Source organism: Notolepis coatsorum (assembly GCF_963971535.1).
Source record: "Notolepis coatsorum genome assembly, chromosome: 13".
NCBI classification, from domain to species: Eukaryota; Metazoa; Chordata; class Actinopteri; order Aulopiformes; family Paralepididae; genus Notolepis; species Notolepis coatsorum.
The window spans coordinates 28,694,705-28,717,204 of record NC_140177.1 but is presented as its reverse complement, the minus strand read 5'-3'; the positions used below and the strand labels follow the sequence as shown (position 1 = coordinate 28,717,204).

Genomic DNA, 22,500 nt, shown 5'->3' with positions numbered 1-22,500 from the left:
ATTATTATCATTTAACCTTTATTTAACCAGGCGAGTCATTAAGGACAAATTCTTATTTATATTGGCGGCCTGGCAAGAGGCAGGACGTCTCCCGGGGGTTTTGGGGAAGGGGGGGGGGGGGGGGGGGGGGGCGATTAATGGATTACAATGCTAATGGTACTTAGAGCCCTGCTTGTTGATTTTATAGACAGTGAGATTTGGCTTGCGTCTCCATTATGTGTGTGTGTGTGTGTGTGTGTGTGTGTGTGTGTGTGTGCGTGCGTGCGTGCGTGTGTGTGTGTGTGAGAAGTGTGAGATGGCGTAAGACAGCCTGTTCCTGACCCTTCTTCCGCTGCTCGTCCTCGACGTGGACGTCCGAGAGGGCCGTCTCCTCCTCCGCCAGCTTGTCCTGTCTCTCCGTCAGCGTCTGTCTCAGCAGCAGCCAGAAGCTCAACAGACACAGGATCTACAGCAGGGCCACGAAACAAACACACTCTGAGTCTACAGCGGGGCCACGAAACAAACACACTCTGAGTCTACGGCGGGGCCACGGAACAAACACACTCTGAGTCTACAGCGGGGCCACGAAACAAACACACTCTGAGTCTACAGCGGGGCCACGGAACAAACACCCTCTGAGTCTACAGCTTGACATTTTAACATCCTTAACAGTATGCTGTCATTGCATTTATTGTTGATGTTACAATTGTTATCTGTTTAGGTTGTTCTCTGTGTTTGTATCTCTGATTCTGTGTGTTGTATAGCCTAGTCCTAGTTCCTGTTGTGTTGATTGTTGTATTAGTTCTTATGCCTTTCTTCCCCCAGCTGTCGTCCATTACTAATTAGCGTTAATTAGGGTCTGTATTTATTGCCTGTGGTTTGTTGAGATGTTTGTGGCGTCATTTCCTCCAAGTCCTCGGTGTTCCCCTGCCCGTCGTGTCTCCTGTCGTTTCCCTTGCCTTGCTGTTTTGTATTGTGAGTTTGTAAGTAGATTTAGTATTTTGTTTCGTTGAGTTTTATTTTCCGTGTTTACAGTTCAGTTCTTTGTCATTAGCGCCAGCTCGGCTGAGCCGTTTATGTTTCCTTTTGTAACGTGCCGTCGTCATCGAGTAAAGTCTGTATACACGTTATCCTGCCGTCTCTGCCTCCTCCATTCCTGTCCGCAAACTGAGTTCTCATCGCCTTCCCTCACTACCCATTCGTAACAGTATATGGTCCGGGTGGAGAATTTAGACCAAGCCAAGTGAAACGGTTCATCCGAGCACCTTGTAACGCATTCAGCACACTAATAATTAAAGCTTTTTAACTTTAGTTGGAGAGTGCCTTGGATTTGCTTTTTCTGATTTTTTCCCCCTCCTTTTTCCCGATTTTTCTCCCATCCCACTGTTAGTCGTTATGCCAATTCCCAACCCCCCTCCCTTCCTGGTTGTTGCGCACCCCCGCCCTACTGTTGGTCCGGGAGGCCGGAGACTGTCACATGCTTTCCTCCGACACATGTGCAGCCAGCCGGCAGCCAGCCTGGCAGCGCAGATTCTCACTGGGAGAGTGTAACGTGTGGAAGGTCGCACTACCTTTCTCCAGATCCTACCCTCGCTGTGCAGGCGCCCCGACCGAACTGTAGGCGTCGCTGTCCACAACGCCCAGGACCCACCCACGGCTTCCCTCCCCCTAACTCAGCCAAACGAGTTAGTATAGCGATCAGCCCAAGCCAAGGCAATGCTGACTCTCCGGGAGTTGAGACGCTTTTTCTGATTATTAACGCTAAGGGATTATTTGTAAATACTATTTGTACCAGGTCTGATCTTATAATGGTATACTATACATACCTGGATGCCTGGATTTGAACATTAACTAAAGATAACGTTAAAACAGAGTGACAGTGATGTTAGCCCACCCTCCATCATGGACGACCAATAGGAAGAGAGATTTACATGATTTTATGGTTGGAGGTGGGGATTACTTTCACCCTTTAACGCTCGCACCAGTGTGATTAGAATTGAAGGAAAAGAGAATTCCTGCTGTGATGTAACGATTGCTACTGGTCACTGGAATCCATGGAGTTCTAGAATTATGAGGAAACATCTGGAAAAAGATAAGAACTAAAGGGGTTAAATTCAATGATCATATTATAAGGATGGCGTTTTTATTAAAGATCCCATCCACTTACTGGCAAAACGGTACAATTAATTCTTCCTTTTACTTGTTAAATCGCTGTCAGGAGGACAATATATTTCAAACGGACACCAAATCTCCAATGTATCCTACTGCGATGGTCCACAGGCCCTTACAGACAACATGTGGAGATCACAGATGTCTGCTCCTCTCTCTCTGGAGAAACTGACTCACAATCTTAATGATGAATCGGACAAGTTTCAGAGAATCCTCTGCAATCTTTCATAGAGACACCCCCTGACTCACTTAGAGAGAGAGAGAGAGAGAGAGAGAGAGAGAGAGAGAGAGAGAGAGAGAGAGAGAGAGAGAGATTAGCCTTGTAATGTGACGTCTGATTGCTTCATCTGCAAACGATACTTGCGTTCTATATCGTACTTTTATATAACTTTCTTGCTTGCTATTTGTAATTTTACATTATTATTATAATTATTTTACATAGTGCAGTGTTTGTTCTTGTTTGGGGATTTTATTGTGTGTTTTGTTTTGTATGTCTTTCTGTTGTTTCTGTCAAATGTTTCAAATTGAGAAATTAATGAAAATGAAATATATATATGTGTGTTTTTAACACTTTAAAAATGTTGTACAATAATAAATTAAAATGTGTTTGGTATGGTTTTACCACCAAAAAATGTCAATTAACTACCAAAAATGGCGTAATCCCCTACCCCCACCCCCTCACGTCTCCCCGCAGGCCAATTAACTTCCTATTTTTCCACCTAAACTTCATTCTTCATTGAAGTTTCTAAAGGAGCTGACATAGCTGAGAAGTGTCTTGAGCCACAGAACCGCCTCTCCGCCGTGCGCCACAGAGCCATTCAAGAGCTCTCCTGTGCCGTTTGCACTATAATGCCTCCCTCTCTCCCTCTCTCCCTCTCTACCTCTCTCCCTCTCTCCCTCTCTCCCTCATCACCAGCCTCAACCAGCTGGGGGGCTGAGATCTGGTGCTTTATCTGCACTCTGTGTTCTCTACACAGCTGTGATATGAACATATAACATATAATGATAATAATAACAATAAATTGTATTTAATATTTATAGAGAGAAGCGCCTTTCTCAGACTCAAGGACACTTTACAAGAGAGAGAAGCTATAGGGGCGGCTGGGTAGCACAGCGGACTAAGCGTCTGTCTACCACCGCAGAGACACTGGTATCGAATCCGGCTGTCAGCGGTGCCTCCGGCTTGGCCGGTCGTCATACTGGCACAATTGGCAGTGTCAGCCAGTGGGTGGTAATCTGGTCGTTGTAAACAGCGACTCCTACAGGTCGGTCAGGGCCCCTGCACAGCGAGGGAGGGAAATGGTGAAGGTAGTGTGACCTCCCATGCGTTACACTTCACCAATGAGAGTCCTCGCTGCCAGGTGAAAAGAGGCTGCTGGCTGTCTCCTATGTATCGGAGGAAGCATGTGATAGACTTCAGGGCTCCCTAGACCGACCAGTGGGGGGGCACATACGCGCAACGACCAGGAAGGGGAGGGTGGAATTGGCATAACGACTAAAATTGGGATGGGAGGAAAATACAGAAAATAGGAGAAAAAGTGGATAAAAAAAAGAGAGAGAAGCTATATAAAAGAGGGGGTAAAAATACAGGAAAAATAAAACAAATGAAAGAAAAATTATAATAATAAGAGGCAAGGTGCTGTCCAATTGGACGAAACAGTAACAGAAAAAATAAACAAAAAACTAAAACAACGGGATCAGTAGCTTAAAAGAGTCAGGGGGGAAGGGGGTGGGCTACTTGGTAGCAGGGCCGCGTTGCGCGAAGGCAAGTGTGAACAGGTGTGTTTTAGGTGAACAGGTGTGTTTTAGGTGGGTTTTGAAGAGGTTGATGGTGTCAGAGCCTCGGATGGGGGGGGGGATTTCTCTACACAGCTGTGATATGAACATACCCTGATGTTTATCTCTGTGTTCTCTACACAGCGGTGATATGAACATACCCTGATGTTTAAATGGCCAGCTCTATCGCCCATTTATCTATCTATCTATCTATCTATCTATCTATCTATCTATCTATCTATCTATCTATCTATCTATCTATCTATCTATCTATCTATCTATCTATCTATCTATCTATCTATCTATCTATCTATCTATCTATCTATCTATCTATCTTCATAAAGAGATATGACTTGTTATAAATCTGTTGTAAGAGCTTTTAATATCTAATACAGCGCATTATAATGAGTTATTCTCTCATTGTAGCTCATTGTAGGTATATAAAGGGAAAGGAAAGAGTTATGAATCCCGTCCTATTTAGCAACACTGCAACCACTAAGTATTGTTTTTTGAGTGTCAATTGTACACGTTGCAACACCAGCGTTGTAATTACACAGGGGAAGTACCAGTATATTAAACAGGATACAGGCCTTGGAGTTTTATATCATTATCATTTTCTGTAAACAATGAAACAGACCATGTATTTTCAGTTAGAATGGGGGAAAGAAGGTTCCTGTATATACAAAGTTTAATGGTCAAAAAGAAATGATGGATTGTAGCTTTAAAGGGGAAAATCCACCCTAAAACAGGATGCACATTGTGTTATTCCAGCGATGCTGGACAGTTACGTAAGTCAATATCTATAAACAGACAACTGTCTCCCTAAGCTGGACATCAGAGCATCAAGAATTGACTTGGTCCAAGAAGTGGCATCACTTTACTTAACAGATACTCATAATTGATCACAATGCATTTCACTGTGATTTCTAACATGCATAATGACTTAATTAACCCTAAGTCAATAACCGCACTGAGCAGGCTAGATGACCATAATGGGGCAGGAGGAGCTGACACAGCTAAGAGGCATCTTTATCCACCAGGCTCCTCCCTCCCGAGGTGTGCCTAGGAGCTATTCAAGTGCCCTCTTGTGTCCTCCTCTACCATCCGCCACTATAATGCCTCCCGCTCCCCCTCCTCACCAGCCCTCAACCAGCTGTTCTCTACACAGTGCACTTGTGTTCTCTCCCCAGCTGTGATATGAACATACCCTGATGTTTAAATGGTCTGCTATTGACATACATTTAATGTGTGTATATTGTTAGGAGTGAGAGGAATATGAGGGCTTTCTCCACTTTCCTTTTCCTACGTTTTGTTTGAACTGCTTTTCATTGAAAGAAATAAAAATGGGTTAAAGGAACTCGTCAACATTATGTGAAATATTCTTACCGTCTTTTCCAGAGTTAGACAAGAAGATAGATACAATTTCCTCTCTGTGCGTTCAGTAGAAAGCTATCCGGCTGCAAGCTAGCCTAGCTTAGCACAAATGAATGGAAGCGGATACAGACCACTAGCCTAGCTTAAAACTCCAGGAGAGGTGTTTTTGGCCAACGGCTAGGGTAGCTGGTCCGTATCCGCTTCCATTCATTTGTGGTAAGCTAGGCAAGCTAGCATCGCTTGATAATCGAGTGTGCGTGTGTTCATGCGGAAGGGAAGTACTGTAGAACTCCATTGCCCGCGAGACAAGCAACTACTCACCGTGAACAACCCATGAACTTTTGTTTGATTAGAAAACCAGTATGTTATGTTACTGGTTTAAGTGCTGGCACTCGAGTACCAGACGTAACACAGTATTTGTTTTGTCACCAGACCAACCAAACTATAACATTTTTAAATAACTTGTCACTCAGGAGGGTTCAGACGGTGCTTGCCAAGGTTGGAGATCTGGCGTACTGATTCTGGTAACCTATTTTTATTTCTCTGTTCATTTAAAACCAGCCCCTTTGTTCTATTTCCTCGTCTCCTCCTCATTCTGCATTAAGGCTAGAACGGTGAGACCTTGGGGGGTGGAGGGTGGAGGGGGGGGTGGAGGGGGAGGGGGGGTGCGGAGTTCAGCGAGATGACAGCTCAGAGGAAGAAGTGCCTCTTTGCACTGCTGCGGTCAGGCAAGCGCTACCGGAGTCCCGTCGCCAGCACAGAGAGACTCAAAAGGAGCTTCTATCCCCAGGCCATCAGGATGCTCAATGACTCTATGCAACACTAACCTGTCCATCTACACTCGTTGCACACAACAACATCCACATGCACACACTCACTTTAAACATTCACCTAGTAGTGTTTTAAGACACTTTAAACACTACGCCACATTTGATCTATTTATTACAAAAAGATTTGCACTACATCTCTACCTCATTTTTGGTTTTGTTGCATTTTGTACTTTAGTTTTGTATATTGTATATTTTGTATAGTGTTTGGTCTTTATTCTTTCTATCACAAATGTTGCTTGATTGGAGAATCAAGAATCAAGGGGTTTGAGATAGGTCCAGCTCCCCTCAGGAATTAATTATTATAATTATTAGAATATAATATTATCTATCTTCATAAAGGGATATGACTTGTTATAAATCAGTTGTAAGAACTTTATACAGCACATTCTAATTTGTTATATTCTCTCATAGTAGCTCATTGTAGGTTTAAAGGGACAGGAAATAGTTATGAATCCCCTACTCTATATAGCAACACTACAACCACTAAGTATTATTTTTTGAGTGTCAATATGTATGTTGCCAGACCAGCGTTGACCAGGGGAAGTACCAGTATGTTTTCTAAACAGGATAAGGTCCTTGGAGTTTCATATCAATGTCAGAGTTTTCCTAGAATGGGGTAAGAAAGTAAGACATTTAATTTTTTTCATCTACAGTACAAGGCAAACTCCTGCTTTAAATGGTCAATTAAATGTCTAAAGTCTGTCAATCTAAAACAGGATGTACATTATGTTGTTCCGGCGATCTTGGACAGTTATGTCAATGTCTATAGACCTTTTCTAACTTGACAACATAAACATTCTAAATAGGCCACTTTGTGTTTCCTGTTGTAACGTTTGTTAATACAGTTGCTGACAGGACATAAACAGGGGCCGAAGCTATTGCCCTGGCAACGGAATACTTCTGTAAAGGTCTATAAACAACTGTCTCTGACAACTGTCTCCCTGAACCGGGAATCAGAGCATCAAGACTTGAAAGTGATGTCATCAAGTTACACTTGTTGGAGTTTACTGACAATTTATTAGTGACAGATTTTGTGGGCTCATGAAATGTTTGTTTGAGCTGTTACATCCAATTGAGTTTTAGTTAAGTGTAGGGATCACAGCTCTGAATGATATAAAGTACACATCCCAGTATAATCACCATGGTTACTGTTATAATGTCCTAGGAGGCGTTCCATTGGTCCGTGGAGCAGCTCCAGGACTTGTCATCATCACTAGAGTCTTGTCTCTCTTGGTGTTCAGCTTAACACATTCCCTGCCAATGACGAGTTAACTCGTTATAGCCCGCCAATCGAATAACATGAGTAAACTCGTTGTTATGGTCGTTATTTCTTTTATTCGCTATTGCCATTCATAATCCATCGAGGCACCTTGTGCATGCTGTACTGAATGTGTCTGAGATCGCAGACGGTCAATACCGCCGCCTAACGCCTTGCGGCCGCTATTGCACTCCATTTGAAACGATGTGGTTTCTTTTCTCTACCGAGCTGCGGCGTGGGGGCGGGTTCTAAACACTCCGGCAAAACAAGCGCTTGTAGGGATGGTGGACAACTGACCCTGCCCGCCCGTTCATGTGCAATGCCGGATAACATCGGAGACAGGGTCGCTGTGGATATCTGGAATGGCGATTAATTGGATTATTCTTTTTGCAGTACATCAGAGACCAGGTAAGGACTCTATATTACCAATCTTGCGTTGATCCGGTATTTTTTCCCCCGCGATCGCTCTGTCTGTGTAGTATGTGTGTGTGTTGTGTCCCGTTGGTCACATCGGACCAACGGATGGGCGCCCCGCTCCAAGCCCCCTTTCATGCGTGCATGATGAAAGATAATACCGATAATCTAGCGTTGATTTCAGATTGATTGTTGATCCAAGCGAGGAATGGCAACGTGTTTAGTGAATTCCAATAAAACGCAGTTTTTACGTCTTTTCCTGGGATTACTCAGAATCACTCAAACTATACTCATATTCACCACGGTATAAAATGGAAATGTACGGATGAAAAAATTCTCTGTTTTTTGCATGTTGACTGGAAGAAACTCACTGACAATCGAAAACGTTATTAGATCCATAGCTATAATATTTAATATAGTTTTTAGCACTGCAAACACTGCATTCTCCCCATTGAATAGAACGCTGGCACTGACAGCCCACAGTGCCCCCTGCTGACTGGCAACTGTTAAGGAGAGACTTAAAATGTAAAATATATACAATATATATATATATATATATATATATATATATATATATATATATATATATATATATATATATATATATATATATATATATATATATTCCGGTTTTAGCACAGTATGTAGTGCACGCATTTTGCAATTGCTCCGCTCCCACCAACGCTAATTTCGTTTAAAAACATTATTTGGACAGTAAAGAAAGAGAATAGACCACATCGTATGTATTGATAAGACCCTCTACTAACCATATCAAAAGACAAAATGGTTAAAGGTAGAAGGACGGTAGGGAAACAAACTACGGTAACTTCAGCGGCGCAGGACGTAATAAAACTAAGAAGACGCGTCCTAACCGACGCTGGTTCTGAGCCGACGGCGACAAGCTCCGAAGAGGAGAATGAAGAGGAAAATTTACCGGGACCATCGATTACGGTCCCCGAAAGAGAGTTAATAGATACCAACATAACAGAAGGGACAGAATCAAGCTCCGTGAAAGAGAGAGCAGCCAAATATCTGGATAAAAGAATACCAATAGCAAAAGATTCCACCGTCACCGTCACTGCATCTATGCTGCCAATTGAAGCAAGCAGTACTACCACTCAACCCGATTTCAACACACTGACTAACCTGATGGTAGAACAGTCTAACCTGATGAAAGAACAGATGGTAGAACAGTCTAACCTGATGAAAGAACAGATTACACACATCAAGGCGCTCGAGGCAAACGTCGATGCTAAATTCGATCGCATCGATGCTAAATTCGATCGCATCGCTGAGAAATTAGAAGAAGTCAAGAAAGCGATCCATGCACAGTCAAAGCGAATCACGTCAGTGGAGAATACGGTGACAGAAATTACACGGGCAGTCAAGGCGAACGAAGGTGGCATGACAGAGATGGAAAAAGATATAGAAAGTGTGAAAGAAGAATACCGGAGAGAAATACAAGTGCTTAAAAACGAAGCGACGGAGAGGCTACTAGAATCCCAACGCTACCACAGGCGGAATAACATCCGCATTGTGGGGCTTGATGAAACAGTAAACTGCGAAGATGCCAACTTTCCAACAGTGCTATCAACGATTTTGGATAACAACGATCCAAACAAAGTGCCAGAAGTGGACCATGTTTACAGAATCGGTTCTCGGGGGAATAGAAGCATCGGGCCAAGAGTCATCATTGTCACTCTGCGGAAGACTACAACAAGAGATGACATCATCAAATTTGCTCGCATCCAACGTGGGAATCTGAATTATGGTGATAAACCAATATTTATCTACGAAGATTTGAGCAAAGAAGCCATCATTCGACGTCTACCATACAAGGAGGTGATGCAAAAGCTGTTCAAATCTGGTCACAAGCCAAGGTTATCATACCCGGCGCTGTTATCATTCGTGGGCAGTGACGGCCTCAGGTCTGGTATATACACACCTAAAGAAGCTGAGGATTTTCTGAAGCGAAATGGAGCTAATAACCCAAGGCAGGACGACAATACCGGAAACAGATAAGCCTCTTTCTCAATGTATACCAGTGTTAGAATGACTTTATTGTGTTCATCAAGGTAGAAGACGATATGCAAGCCGTCTATAACAATGTGTACTGTGTATAATATGATTCGTAATACATTATAATTTCAGACTCTGGTCTCTGGGGAGACAAATACATATCATTGCAAAAATATCTATCTGGAATATTCTGGGTTTATCGCTCAAATGCCCTGGGTCTCTTAGATCATTCTGGAACATAAAAATAGTCTATTGCACTAGTATACTCTACAACCTTCTAGAATATAAGGCACCATGACAACGAAGGCCTACAACTCTAACAATAAACATCCGGTGTGTATACACATAGAGATAATCAATTGAATGAAGTTCAATCTGTCCTTAATAATACTTTAAAAATTAACCACACCTAAACGTATGAACACTACAAGGTTATTCTAACAATTTAAGTAATCACTCCATTGATGGTGACTGGCACATTGAAGCTCTAAAAGGCTCTGCTTATCTATCTTATCTAATCTGTTAATTCGGTTCTAGTGGCTTCTCCACGTTGATAATTATTCTATCTCTCATTCCTTATCTATATCTTTCCTTTAATTTTTATTTTATTTAATTTTTTCTTCTCATTACTCTATTTTTTATATATATTTTACCTTACATTGTTCTTTTCCACTGTTCTTCACATTAAGGTGTCAATATTGCTCTACAATCTTTTCCTTTTTTCCTTTTTTCCCACACGTTAGTAGAGGGTTCAAATGAATATGTCGATGAAAGTTTGTTCTCTTTTTTAATTTTTTATTTTTTTGTCATTTATCACAATACTTCATTACAGTAAGGGAAGGTGCAAGACCAAAAGCGACATTCTATTGCAATAGAATGGAAATGTTAGATCCTATGGCAATTAGCATAGGAAGATTAAGATTACAATGCTCATTTTGGGCAATCCGGCGGACTATGGGAGAAAGTCAATCGCGGAGGATGTGTTTTTGGAACACAGGCCTGTACGACTTTCTGGGTGAGGGGAAAATAGGGGATTTTTATTTGTATATATATATGTTTTTAAGCTCAGCTCTCAACGGGACCTCACTAATTGGATGTACATCTATTGTAGCTTCGCACTCCAGAAGCATTACCAAAAACTACACAAAAACATGCATAGATTATGGCTAGTTTGAATATAATGGTATGGAACACCGGTGGGATAAACAAACAACACAAACGCAAAAGCGTGCTCACACTGATGAAAAAAGAACATGTGGACGTGGCTCTATTAAGCGAAACGCACATTTTAGAGGAAGACATAAATACGTTAGCGGATAACATATACCATAATATTAGTCACTCATCTTTTGTTACGAGAACTAGAGGGGTAGCCATAGTCGTCAGACGCAAATTAAATATCGAATTGAAAGGGGTATGGTCGGATGCTGAGGGGCGCATAACTATAGCTAGGATTATACACAATAACAGGAAAATTGCGTTGGCAGCGGTATATGCCCCAAATTTGTACGAAGTGGGTTTTTTTACTTCACTAACCGGAGAAATGTTAAACCATCCCGAGTACTCATATATAATAGGTGCGGATTTTAATGCCATTTGGAACCCAAGGATGGACAAAACTTACCTTACCTTTTCCAGCGAACAAAAAAATTCATCTAAAGCATTAAAAGATTGGTCAAAATCAACAGGGGTAATTGATTTATGGCGTTCACTTAATCCCATGACCCGCAAGTACTCCTGTCGTTCGGCGAGACACAACACACTATCCAGAATTGATTACGTCTTTGCATCCCCGAGAATATTTGATAAATATGAAGTGGAAATGACACCCAATGCGTTATCAGATCACTGCTACTTAATCCTGAAAGCAACATTTGGTACACTATCTTCCCGGGCCCCAAGATGGCGTTTTAATTCTATGCTGCTTAACAACAAGGAATTCATTACACAAATTAAAGAAGCTCTCACAATATTCCTACGGGATAATGCAAACTCGGTGCAAGATCCCAGAATATTATGGATGTCGGTAAAGAGTATGATCAAGGATTTCACGGATAGATTTTCCTCCATATTGCGCAAAAATCAATGCACAAAACTGTCTGAAATGGAAACGCTTTACTCAACTCTTTTTAATTCTTTAAAATACAACAACTCTACTAGACTAGAAAACCAAGTTAACATTCTAAAGACAGAGATCAAAGCAATATACAGACAAAAATCGGAACTGCAAATACGCAGCACAAGACAACAGCAGTACTTCCAAGGATCTAAACCTAGTCACCTATTAGCCATGCGACTAAGAGTTAATGCAAAATTTGCAGATATAACTGCCATTAGGAAACAACAAGCTCTAGTAACAGAACCCGAAATAATAAACGATACATTCAAAGAATTCTATTCCGATTTGTATAATTCAGAGACGACCTTTGATCAAGACAAATTAGACACATATCTTAATCAAATTACTCTCCCTAAACTATCGGAGGACGACGCTAAACAGTTAGAAGCACCGATCACATTAGAAGAACTCAAGAAGGCCATATCCGGAATGAAAAACGGCAAGGCTCCCGGAATTGACGGTATCCCATCAGAAATGTACATTTCTTGCTGGGACATATTTGGACCCTTATTACTAAATATGATCTTATACTCAGTCAAAGAGGGAAGCTTCCATAAACACCAAAATATCGCACTCATTTCAGTTCTTCACAAAAAAGACAAAGACCCCACTGAGTGCGGTAGTTACCGACCTTTAAGCCTCCTCGGAACCGATGTCAAACTGTACTCTAAGATATTAGCCATCAGATTGCAAATGCATATGACGTCTTTAGTTCACCCGGACCAAACAGGCTTCATAAAAGGTCGCCTGATCAATGATAACATAAGGCGAATACTGCACGTACTAGACGTAGACAAAGAGGACACCACACCTAAGGCGATGCTATCCCTGGATGCTATGAAAGCATTTGACAGGTTGGAATGGTCGTTTCTATGGGCAGTATTAGAAAGGATGGGGTTAGGAAAAGGATTCATTGATATGATTAAAGTACTATACAAGGACCCATCGGCCAGGATTACAACAGGCACATTCATCTCCGATATCTTTCCGGTATCACGCTCAGCCAGACAGGGTTGCCCTCTTAGTCCCGGACTATTCGATCTATCATTAGAACCTTTAGCACAATTTATAAGACAATCCCAACACATAGAACCAATAGTAATCAAGGGCACACAACATAAAATTTGTTTATATGCGGACGACGTAATATTATTCATGCAAAACCCCAACAACACATTGCCGCATATACTCAAGTTGATAGAGAACTTTGGTGATTTATCGGGATTTAAAATAAATTGGCCTAAGTCGGCTTTTCTTCCTCTTAACATCAGTGCAAAAAAAGACACAACCCTCCCAGGTGCGATACCCATGGTCAAACATTTTAGATGCTTGGGAGTGGAAATATTTCCCACCATAAGACAAACGGTGAAGCACAATTACACAAAAATACAGAACAAAATCAAAGACGACCTGGACAGGTGGGCAAAACTTAAAAACTCAGTACAGGCAAGGGTATCAATAGTTAAGATGGATGTATTACCAAGAATCAATTTCTTCAGCTCAATGCTTCCGTTACCTCCTCCAGAGGGCTACTGGAAAAGATTACAAACCTCCACATACAAATTTATTTGGAATAACAAACCACCTCGCATAAAAAGATCCACCGCACAGAGAAATAAAGCAGACGGTGGCATGGCAGTTCCAGATTTTTTACAATATTTTAAGGCCTTCACATTAAGACCACTGAAGATATGGTTTGACCCCCAGGCTTTGGTATCTTGGAGAGATTTAGAAGAAAACATAGTAGCCCCACAGAGACTAAAAGACATAGCACACACTAAACTTTCAATCAAGCATTGTGAGCGAGAATTTGGCCCAATAATTACCCATGCAATCAGAACATGGCGGGAAACACAAAAGAAATATCCTAACCCTCAAGAATGGCATAATCACACTCCCATATTCAATAACAATGCACTCTTAATGCGAAAACGCCCTATAAGATTCCCTATATGGGAAGAGCAAGGCATACACTCATTAGGGGATATTTTTAATAACAAGGGCCTCTGTAGTTATGTCGAAATATGCACAAAGTTTAACCTCACCGAGTCCACATGGCTTTTTTACATACAGTTACGACTTTGTCTGAGGTCTCACGGTGTTCCATTACTCATACCAATTGAACACCACAGATACCACAAATTTTTCTATGAAAGAGAAACATTGGGAGGTTTTGTATCAGGTTTTTATTATCAATTACTAACGTCCTCGTATGAAACCCTTCAACTAGACACTGTCTGGAGGAGGGATATACCAGACCTGGAAAATGACTTTGATTGGCAAGGAGCCTGGGCAAATGTCCGACTTACATCAAGGAACCCGGATCATCAACAAATCAATCTGAACTATATTCACAGGACATACTTGACTCCTATAAGGCTGTGCAAAATGGGGCTTAAACAAGACTCCAAATGCTCCCAATGTACAAATGGGGACGAAGGAACATTTATGCACATGTATTGGGACTGCCCACCAGTTAAGGCATTCTGGAAAGATGTGTCCCAACAATTATCAATACTCGTATCTTGGAATATACCTGTACACCCCTCGGTATTACTATTGAATGATGTTTTTGAGTTTGCAGTGAATCCACAACTAAAGAGATTGGTTTTATCGGGTATCACAGTAGCTAAAAAACTGATCGCATCACGTTGGTTTCAACCGGAAAAAATGTGCCGAAAAGTGTGGTTTCTTACATATCTCGATGTGATATATCAAGAAATATCTACAGCAAGAATTCTGGGTCTCAATGAATCCAAAATGTCAATGTGGTTAGAAGTGGTGGAGAGAATAAAAGCTAGCTTATAATGGTAGTGTCTGGTTAGGAGTGAGGGATAATGGAGGTACTATCCAAGAGGGGGTCCGGGAGGGGGGGGTTCGAGCTGGAGCATATGTGTGTAGGGTTTTAGAAAATAGGTATTAGGGGTATATTATATACTAACATTTATATAATTGTAATTTCGCTGGATATACACTGTATACGGTTAAAATGTTATTATAGACTAATTTTGTTTTATCTTGTTTCTGTACTTGCATATATTTTAACCACCTTTACTGAAAGTTTCATTATGCATTGTGTGTTGAGTACTGACTTTTAATAATTTTTGTTTTGCAATAATAAAAAAAAATATATAATAAAAAAAATATATATATATATTTTTTTTTATAAAAAGAATACTAACCATCATACTGTCTTTTACTATTATGCACTTTATTATGCTACTAAATAATCTTCCTTTCCTATATTACTACGCTAATATGTCTTTACTACTATGCAATCAAGACTGTAGCACTCAAGTTCAACACTGTCTGACGAACAATGTTACTTAGCTGCCAGAGTTGTACCCTTCCTGCTGACCTGTTGTACAGAACCTTGTAAGTCACTTTGGATAAAAGCATCAGCTAAATGACAAAAAATGTAAATGTGAAATGATGTAAATGTGAATTCTATTTTAGGGTGGATTTTCACTTTTGTAAAGTAAAGTACGACGTAAACACTGTTCCCGAGCGGAACACGATGCCAAGCGGGCCGGTGTACCTTGGAGCCCAGCTCGCTGAAGGGCACGTCAGATTTGTTGAAGAGTCCTGGGACTTTATCCAGGGTCTCAAAGCTCCAGATGTACTGCAGGCCCAGCAGCAGGTTGCCGTACGCCACCATGAAGGGGGAGGTGAGCATGGCGTAGCGCCGGCGGTCCCGCACCATCCACAGCACACAGGACCAGATCAGGAACACGAAGGTCAGCCAGCTGACGTACGTGATGCTCCAGGCCTGCGGAGGCAGCATGCAAACGCCTGGTTTTTAGTGTCGACGGATGAACGATGAAGTCCTATTGAATATCTAGTCATTCATCTAATTATCATAATAATAATCATGACCACCTACCTCATACTCAAACTTGAAACTTGATACTGTAGTCTACCCATATAACCTGTATGATAGCATGTACAATAGTGCTATATATACCATATACATTTATATTTACCGCATATAATATATATATCCATCTGTCTGAATATACCTGCATACAATCCTTCTATATACCTACTTATACACCTGCATGTAACCCATATAGCTCTGTATGATCGCATAAACAATAATTTATTCTTACCGTATATCCATCCACAGCTGTATCACTGACTGTACATATTAATACTACAACTCTGTACATACATCTGATTAGCACCATACTCACTAGTACTCATTTATATATTTTATACCCAGTTTACTGGTTGGATGCCAAACTTATTTTCATTGTACTGTACTTGTGCTGTGTAATGACATTGCATTTGAATCTAATCTAATCTAGTAGTGGAACATACAGATAATTTATGGTTGATTAAATTAGATGCAACGACACACTCTGAAGACAACAGGTGGTGCAACATGGCGAGGACCAACCTCCTGATGATCCATGAGGACAGACAACAGACAGACAGGCGTGACAGACAGGTGTGACAGACAGGTGTGACAGACAGGCGTGACGGACAGGTGTGACAGACAGGCGTGACAGACAGGTGTGACGGACAGGCGTGACGGACAGGTGTGACAGACAGGCGTGACAGACAGGTGTGACAGACAGGTGTGACAGACAGGCGTGACGGACAGGTGTGACAGACAGGCGTGACGGACAGGTGTGACAGACAGGCGTGACAGACAGGTGTGACGGACAGGCGTGACAGACAGGTGTGACAGACAGGCGTGACAGACAGGCGTGACGGACAGGCGTGACGGACAGGTGTGACAGACAGGTAAGACAGACAAGTTTGACAGACAGGTGTGACAGACAGGTGTGACAGACAGGTAAGACAGACAGGCATGACAGACGGGCGTGACAGATAGGCGTGACAGACAGGTGTGACGGCCCCTCACCATCATGGCTATGAGAGCGCAGATGTAGCTCTGCTTCATGACGAAGCGGAAGGCGGTGACCACGGCGCTGAGGCCCTTCTTCTCATCCTCCTCCTCCTCTTCCTCTCCTCCTCCTTCCTGCTGCTCCTCCTCCTCCTCCTCCTCCCCTCCCTCCGCCGGCCTCTCTCCCGGGGGCAGACTCACCTCATATAAACATTCATCCTTCTTCTCTGTTTGGATACATACACACACGCACGCACATAAACATCTCATTACGTCAAGTACCCGTAGTACTCGACCGTGCAGGCATCTCTCTGCCAACGGGGCTCCCTGCCATCAACACGGACGAGCGGTTAGAGCTGTTGTTTGATTGCTAGCACCTGTTGTTTGCCTGCCGAGACGCTGTTGTAGAGACGCTGTTGTTGTAGAGATGCAGCCGCACATTGTAGCTTTTCAACCCACTTGTTTTTGTTTGTAATGGACCTGTCTCAAAACCCTGCCCCTTTTCTTGATCCTCCAATCACAACTGTCGCTTACCTCGGACAAACTTGGTTTGTCCGAGGTAAGCGACAGTTGTGATTGGAGGATCAAGAAAAGGGGCAGGGTTTTGAGACAGGTCAATTACAACCTCCAATCCCTTGACCCACTTAAGACAGGACATGGGGCTTCTGTGATGGAGCATTTAGTTGACCATATACTTATAATGTTTATTCGATAGCATTAGATTTAATTAAAGGTTAAAGTTTGTAGACTCATTTACAGAACGCTATATTCCATCTACACACAATGCTTGAGGGAGTCTTGGGGGGAGAGAGATATTCAGGTGGACATTCCCCAATGGACACCTGGGATGAGTGCCTCTGCAGTATCCACAATCAGTTAATTCAATTTAAGGTGATACATAATATATACTTCACTATTCTTGTACAAGATTGCACTCAATTTACCCCTCAGTCTCACCACTCTGTACCAGATGTAAATCTGCGGAGGGCTCACTGGGTCACCTCTTTTGGTTTTGCCCCCGAAGCTCCACAGGTTCTGAAGTGAGGTGTTCCAATGTTACTCAAATATTTACACCCATGACTTTCCCCCAGACCCAGTAGTGGCTATTTTTGGCTGGTCACAAAATATGACAACACTCAATCACTCTGAGATACAGACTATACAGTACGGCATGGTAATTGCAAAGAAATGCATTTTAATGGTGTGGAACAAAGAAAGAGTACCACTTTTCCAAACCTGGTTGACAGAATCATCAATATGCTACACATGGAGAGAACGCAGGGCAGCCCAGCAAATTTAAAGACATTTGGCAAAATGTTCTTGATTATATATCTCAAAACTAACAGACGACTGGTGATCTGATTGCTGGGACCTTGGTGCAAGGAAACATGTAACCCTGTTTATGTAACCCAGTGGAGGGTCAATCATTTGAAGTGTTAATGTCCAAATATCACTCAGAAAACGAGTTGGTATAATGAGATACTTTTTTCTTCTTACATTTAAAATGCAAACCTACAAAGTACAAAGTACAAATCCTGCAGGTCCAACAATTGAAATGAGTATATTTGTTTCTCTGGCCGAACTAACGTTATTAATCCTGCGGCCGCGCTTTATTTAAAAACAGCCAATCAAATTCCCATCAATGGAAAATAAACCCGCCCATACCCATGCTGATTGGTCCTTGTGCAAGACTAGAAAGCGGGGATTAAACACCTGCTATCAGAAGAATAGACAGTCAGAGTGACAAGCTACACAAGATGGCCACAAACAATAGTACGAGTGATGTGTGACGAAACGGAACATTTCATTGCCCCGGAATAAAAAAGTTTTTCCTTTTACTTTTTAGTACTTAAGTACATTTAAAAGCAGAAACTTTTTTACTTTTACTCAAGTGTGTTTTTAGCCAGATACTCTTGACTTTTACTTGAGTACGATTTTGAGACGGTACCCATACTTTCACTTAAGTATGATTTCTTGGTACTTTTTACACCCCTGACAATGATTCATGGGATGACTAAATGTGTTTATGTGAAAGTGCTGTGAGTCTGCCAAGTATATCACTACTATAAAAACGGGATGTTTGTTTCGTTATAGAGGGGAGACATACAGTATTTGCAGATGTCAAGGCCTGGCAAGAGATCACATATAGGTTTGTTACAAACATGGATTTCTGTTTTCACTGTGTATTAGCATTTAATTACAGCATGAACTATAAACCGTGATTTTTGTATCCCATCTGACGTTCAACTCTTCCCTCTCTTAGGGGAAAGGTTGCGTTTTGTGACAAATTGAGGCTCTGTTGGCAGGTTCCTGGAGTCTCAAGGGAGGGGGATGTGGTGCCAGATGGGAAGGATCATCTGGTATATCATACGTATCATTTCAATACAACATACACCTGGCAAGGTGCTAAAGTAGCCTTTGTTGGTCCACAACTGGGTCAATAAAAGAGGTCCATAATTTCCATTGCTTACAGGATATGTAAGCATATGGTGGAGCTTAATAAGCTCCAGAGGAGGGGATATGTAGTGGAAAATAAGTTAAATGACCACCATTCTGTTCTTCATATTATACATTAGTTTGAAGTATCATATCTGACTATCATGTTTCATATCCATTAATAACTGTTTTAGATATACTGTGTTAGAGGGAAGAGTTTTCTCAATAACAAGGTCTGAGAGGACAACAGCAACTTCTGGTGGGAGTAAGAGAGGTCAGAGATAAGACAGTCTGGAAGCTGCCTTACTGAGAGAGAGTATGAAAGCTGCTTTACTGAGAGAGACCCCCTACCCACTACTCTCACCAAAGCCTGCCTCCCTGCTCTCATCCCCCACCTCACCGCCCTTTTCAACCAGTCACTATCCCTAGGCCACGTCCCCTCCCCCTATAAACTCGCCGGTGTCACCCCTGTCCTGCAGTGTGTTACCACCAATCGGCAAGCACGTATTAGGTTTTTACTTCCTGAATGTCAGCCATTGATCAGAGCTCACAACACGGCTAATACGTTAGCTCCCGCCGGAGTGGATTACCGTCGCTCCTCAGGAGTACTAAACGAGGCATAATGATTTTACTGCAACGAATGTTATAATAAAAGCCCTTCGTTCTATACACTTGTCTGATTGAAAACTTTATTAACAGACCGCAGAATGGGCACAACTCGGCACGCTCTGAGCAAAGAAAGGAACTGAGATATGAATTGAGTAATGCTTGCCTTGCTATGGTCCGGTAAATACGCTGATGTTATTGAACGTGTAACTATATAACGTTAATGCCACAAAACGAATGCCTTTGTAATCATAAGTAGTAACGTTATAATAATAAGAAGAAGAAGAAAGGGTCGGGGGGGTAACCGCCGGGCGCTACCACCCCTACCTGCGACACAGAGTGAACGGCGCACGACCAGAGGGGAGACTTCGAATCCGTGTTTCACTTTCAATAACGAATGCGTGCTTGCCGAATCCCAAACAATATTCATGCTGCAAAGTCATCCTCTAAAGATAGACATTTAGACTAGAGGCAGGCTATATGCTATAAAGAGTAGACTACAAAAAAAAAAAAAAAGATGCATTCAAATTTTGTGTGTGTGTGTGTGTAATAACCGCAGCGGTAGGAAATATTTCGCAAATTTGTGCGGTAAGGAAAACATCAATACCGCGGCAGCTCTAGTCTGAAAGCTGCCTTACTGACAGAGAGTATGAAAGCTGCCTCACTGACAGAGAGTATGAAAGCTGCCTCACTGACAGAAAGTATGAAAGCTGCCTTACTGACAGAGAGTATGAAAGCTGCCTTACTGACAGAGAGTATGAAAGCTGCCATACTGACAGAGAGTATGAAAGCTGCCTTACTGACAGAGAGTATGAAAGCTGCCATACTGACAGAGAGTATGAAAGCTGCCTTACTGACAGAGAGTCTGAAAGCTGCCTTACAGACAGAGTCTGAAAGCTGCCTTACTGACAGAGAGTATGAAAGCTGCATTATTGACAGAGAGTATGAAAGCTGCCATACTGACAGAGAGTATGAAAGCTGCATTCTTGACAGAGAGTATGAAAGCTGCCTTACTGACAGAGAGTATGAAAGCTGCCTTATTGACAGAGAATCTGAAAGCTGCCTTACTGACAGAGTCTGAAAACTGCCTTATTGACAGAGTCTGAAAGCTGCTTTACTGACAGAGAGTATGAAAGCTGCCTTACTGACAGAGAGTCTGAAAGCTGCCATACTGACAGAGAGTATGAAAGCTGCATTCTTGACAGAGAGTATGAAAGCTGCCTTACTGACAGAGAGTATGAAAGCTGCCTTATTGACAGAGAATCTGAAAGCTGCCTTATTGACAGAGAATCTGAAAGCTGCCTTACTGACAGAGTCTGAAAACTGCCTTATTGACAGAGTCTGAAAGCTGCTTTACTGACAGAGAGTATGAAAGCTGCCTTATTGACAGAGAGTATGAAAGCTGCCTTACTGACAGAGTCTGAAAGCTGCTTTACTGACAGAGAGTCTGAAAGCTGCCTTACTGACAGAGAGTATGAAAGCTGCCTTACTGACAGAGTCTGAAAGCTGCCTCACTGACAGAGAATCTGAAAGCTTCTTTACTGACAGAATGTATGAAAGCTGCCTTACTGACAGAAAGTATGAACGCTGCCTTATTAACAGAAAGTATGAAAGCTGCATTATTAACAGAAAGTATGAAAGCTGCATTATTGACAGAAAGTATGAAAGCTGCCTTATTGACAGAAAGTATGAAAGCTGCCTTACTGACAGAGAATCTGAAAGCTGCCTTATTAACAGAAAGTATGAAAGCTGCCTTATTAACAGAAAGTATGAAAGCTGCATTATTGACAGAAAGTATGAAAGCTGCCTTATTGACAGAAAGTATGAAAGCTGCTTTACTGACAGAGAGTCTGAAAGCTGCCTTACTGACAGAAAGTATGAAAGCTGCTTTACTGACAGAAAGTATGAAAGCTGCTTTACTGACAGAGAGTCTGAAAGCTGCCTTACTGACATAGAGTATGAAAGCTGCCTTATTAACAGAAAGTCTGAAAACTGCCTTATTGACAGAGTCTGAAAGCTGCTTTACTGACAGAGAGTATGAAAGCTGCCTTACTGACAGAGAGTCTGAAAGCTGCCATACTGACAGAGAGTATGAAAGCTGCATTCTTGACAGAGAGTATGAAAGCTGCCTTACTGACAGAGAGTATGAAAGCTGCCTTATTGACAGAGAATCTGAAAGCTGCCTTATTGACAGAGAATCTGAAAGCTGCCTTACTGACAGAGTCTGAAAACTGCCTTATTGACAGAGTCTGAAAGCTGCTTTACTGACAGAGAGTATGAAAGCTGCCTTATTGACAGAGAGTATGAAAGCTGCCTTACTGACAGAGTCTGAAAGCTGCTTTACTGACAGAGAGTCTGAAAGCTGCCTTACTGACAGAGAGTATGAAAGCTGCCTTACTGACAGAGTCTGAAAGCTGCCTCACTGACAGAGAATCTGAAAGCTTCTTTACTGACAGAATGTATGAAAGCTGCCTTACTGACAGAAAGTATGAACGCTGCCTTATTAACAGAAAGTATGAAAGCTGCATTATTAACAGAAAGTATGAAAGCTGCATTATTGACAGAAAGTATGAAAGCTGCCTTATTGACAGAAAGTATGAAAGCTGCCTTACTGACAGAGAATCTGAAAGCTGCCTTATTAACAGAAAGTATGAAAGCTGCCTTATTA

At 42.0% G+C, this 22,500-nt stretch overlaps 1 protein-coding gene across 1 annotated transcript in view; it reads right to left on the bottom strand.

The window, feature by feature from the left end:
• piezo2b (piezo-type mechanosensitive ion channel component 2b) overlaps positions 1-22,500 on the bottom strand; it is a 233,072-nt gene that overhangs the window by 110,015 nt on the left and 100,557 nt on the right. The window contains exons 11-14 of the mRNA XM_084327610.1: positions 16,965-17,017; positions 16,809-16,931; positions 15,477-15,707; positions 322-445 (exon numbers count right to left, since the gene is read on the bottom strand). Of these exons, the coding sequence (XP_084183736.1) occupies positions 322-445; positions 15,477-15,707; positions 16,809-16,931; positions 16,965-17,017 (531 nt within the window). The remainder of the gene's footprint in view (positions 1-321; positions 446-15,476; positions 15,708-16,808; positions 16,932-16,964; positions 17,018-22,500) is intronic.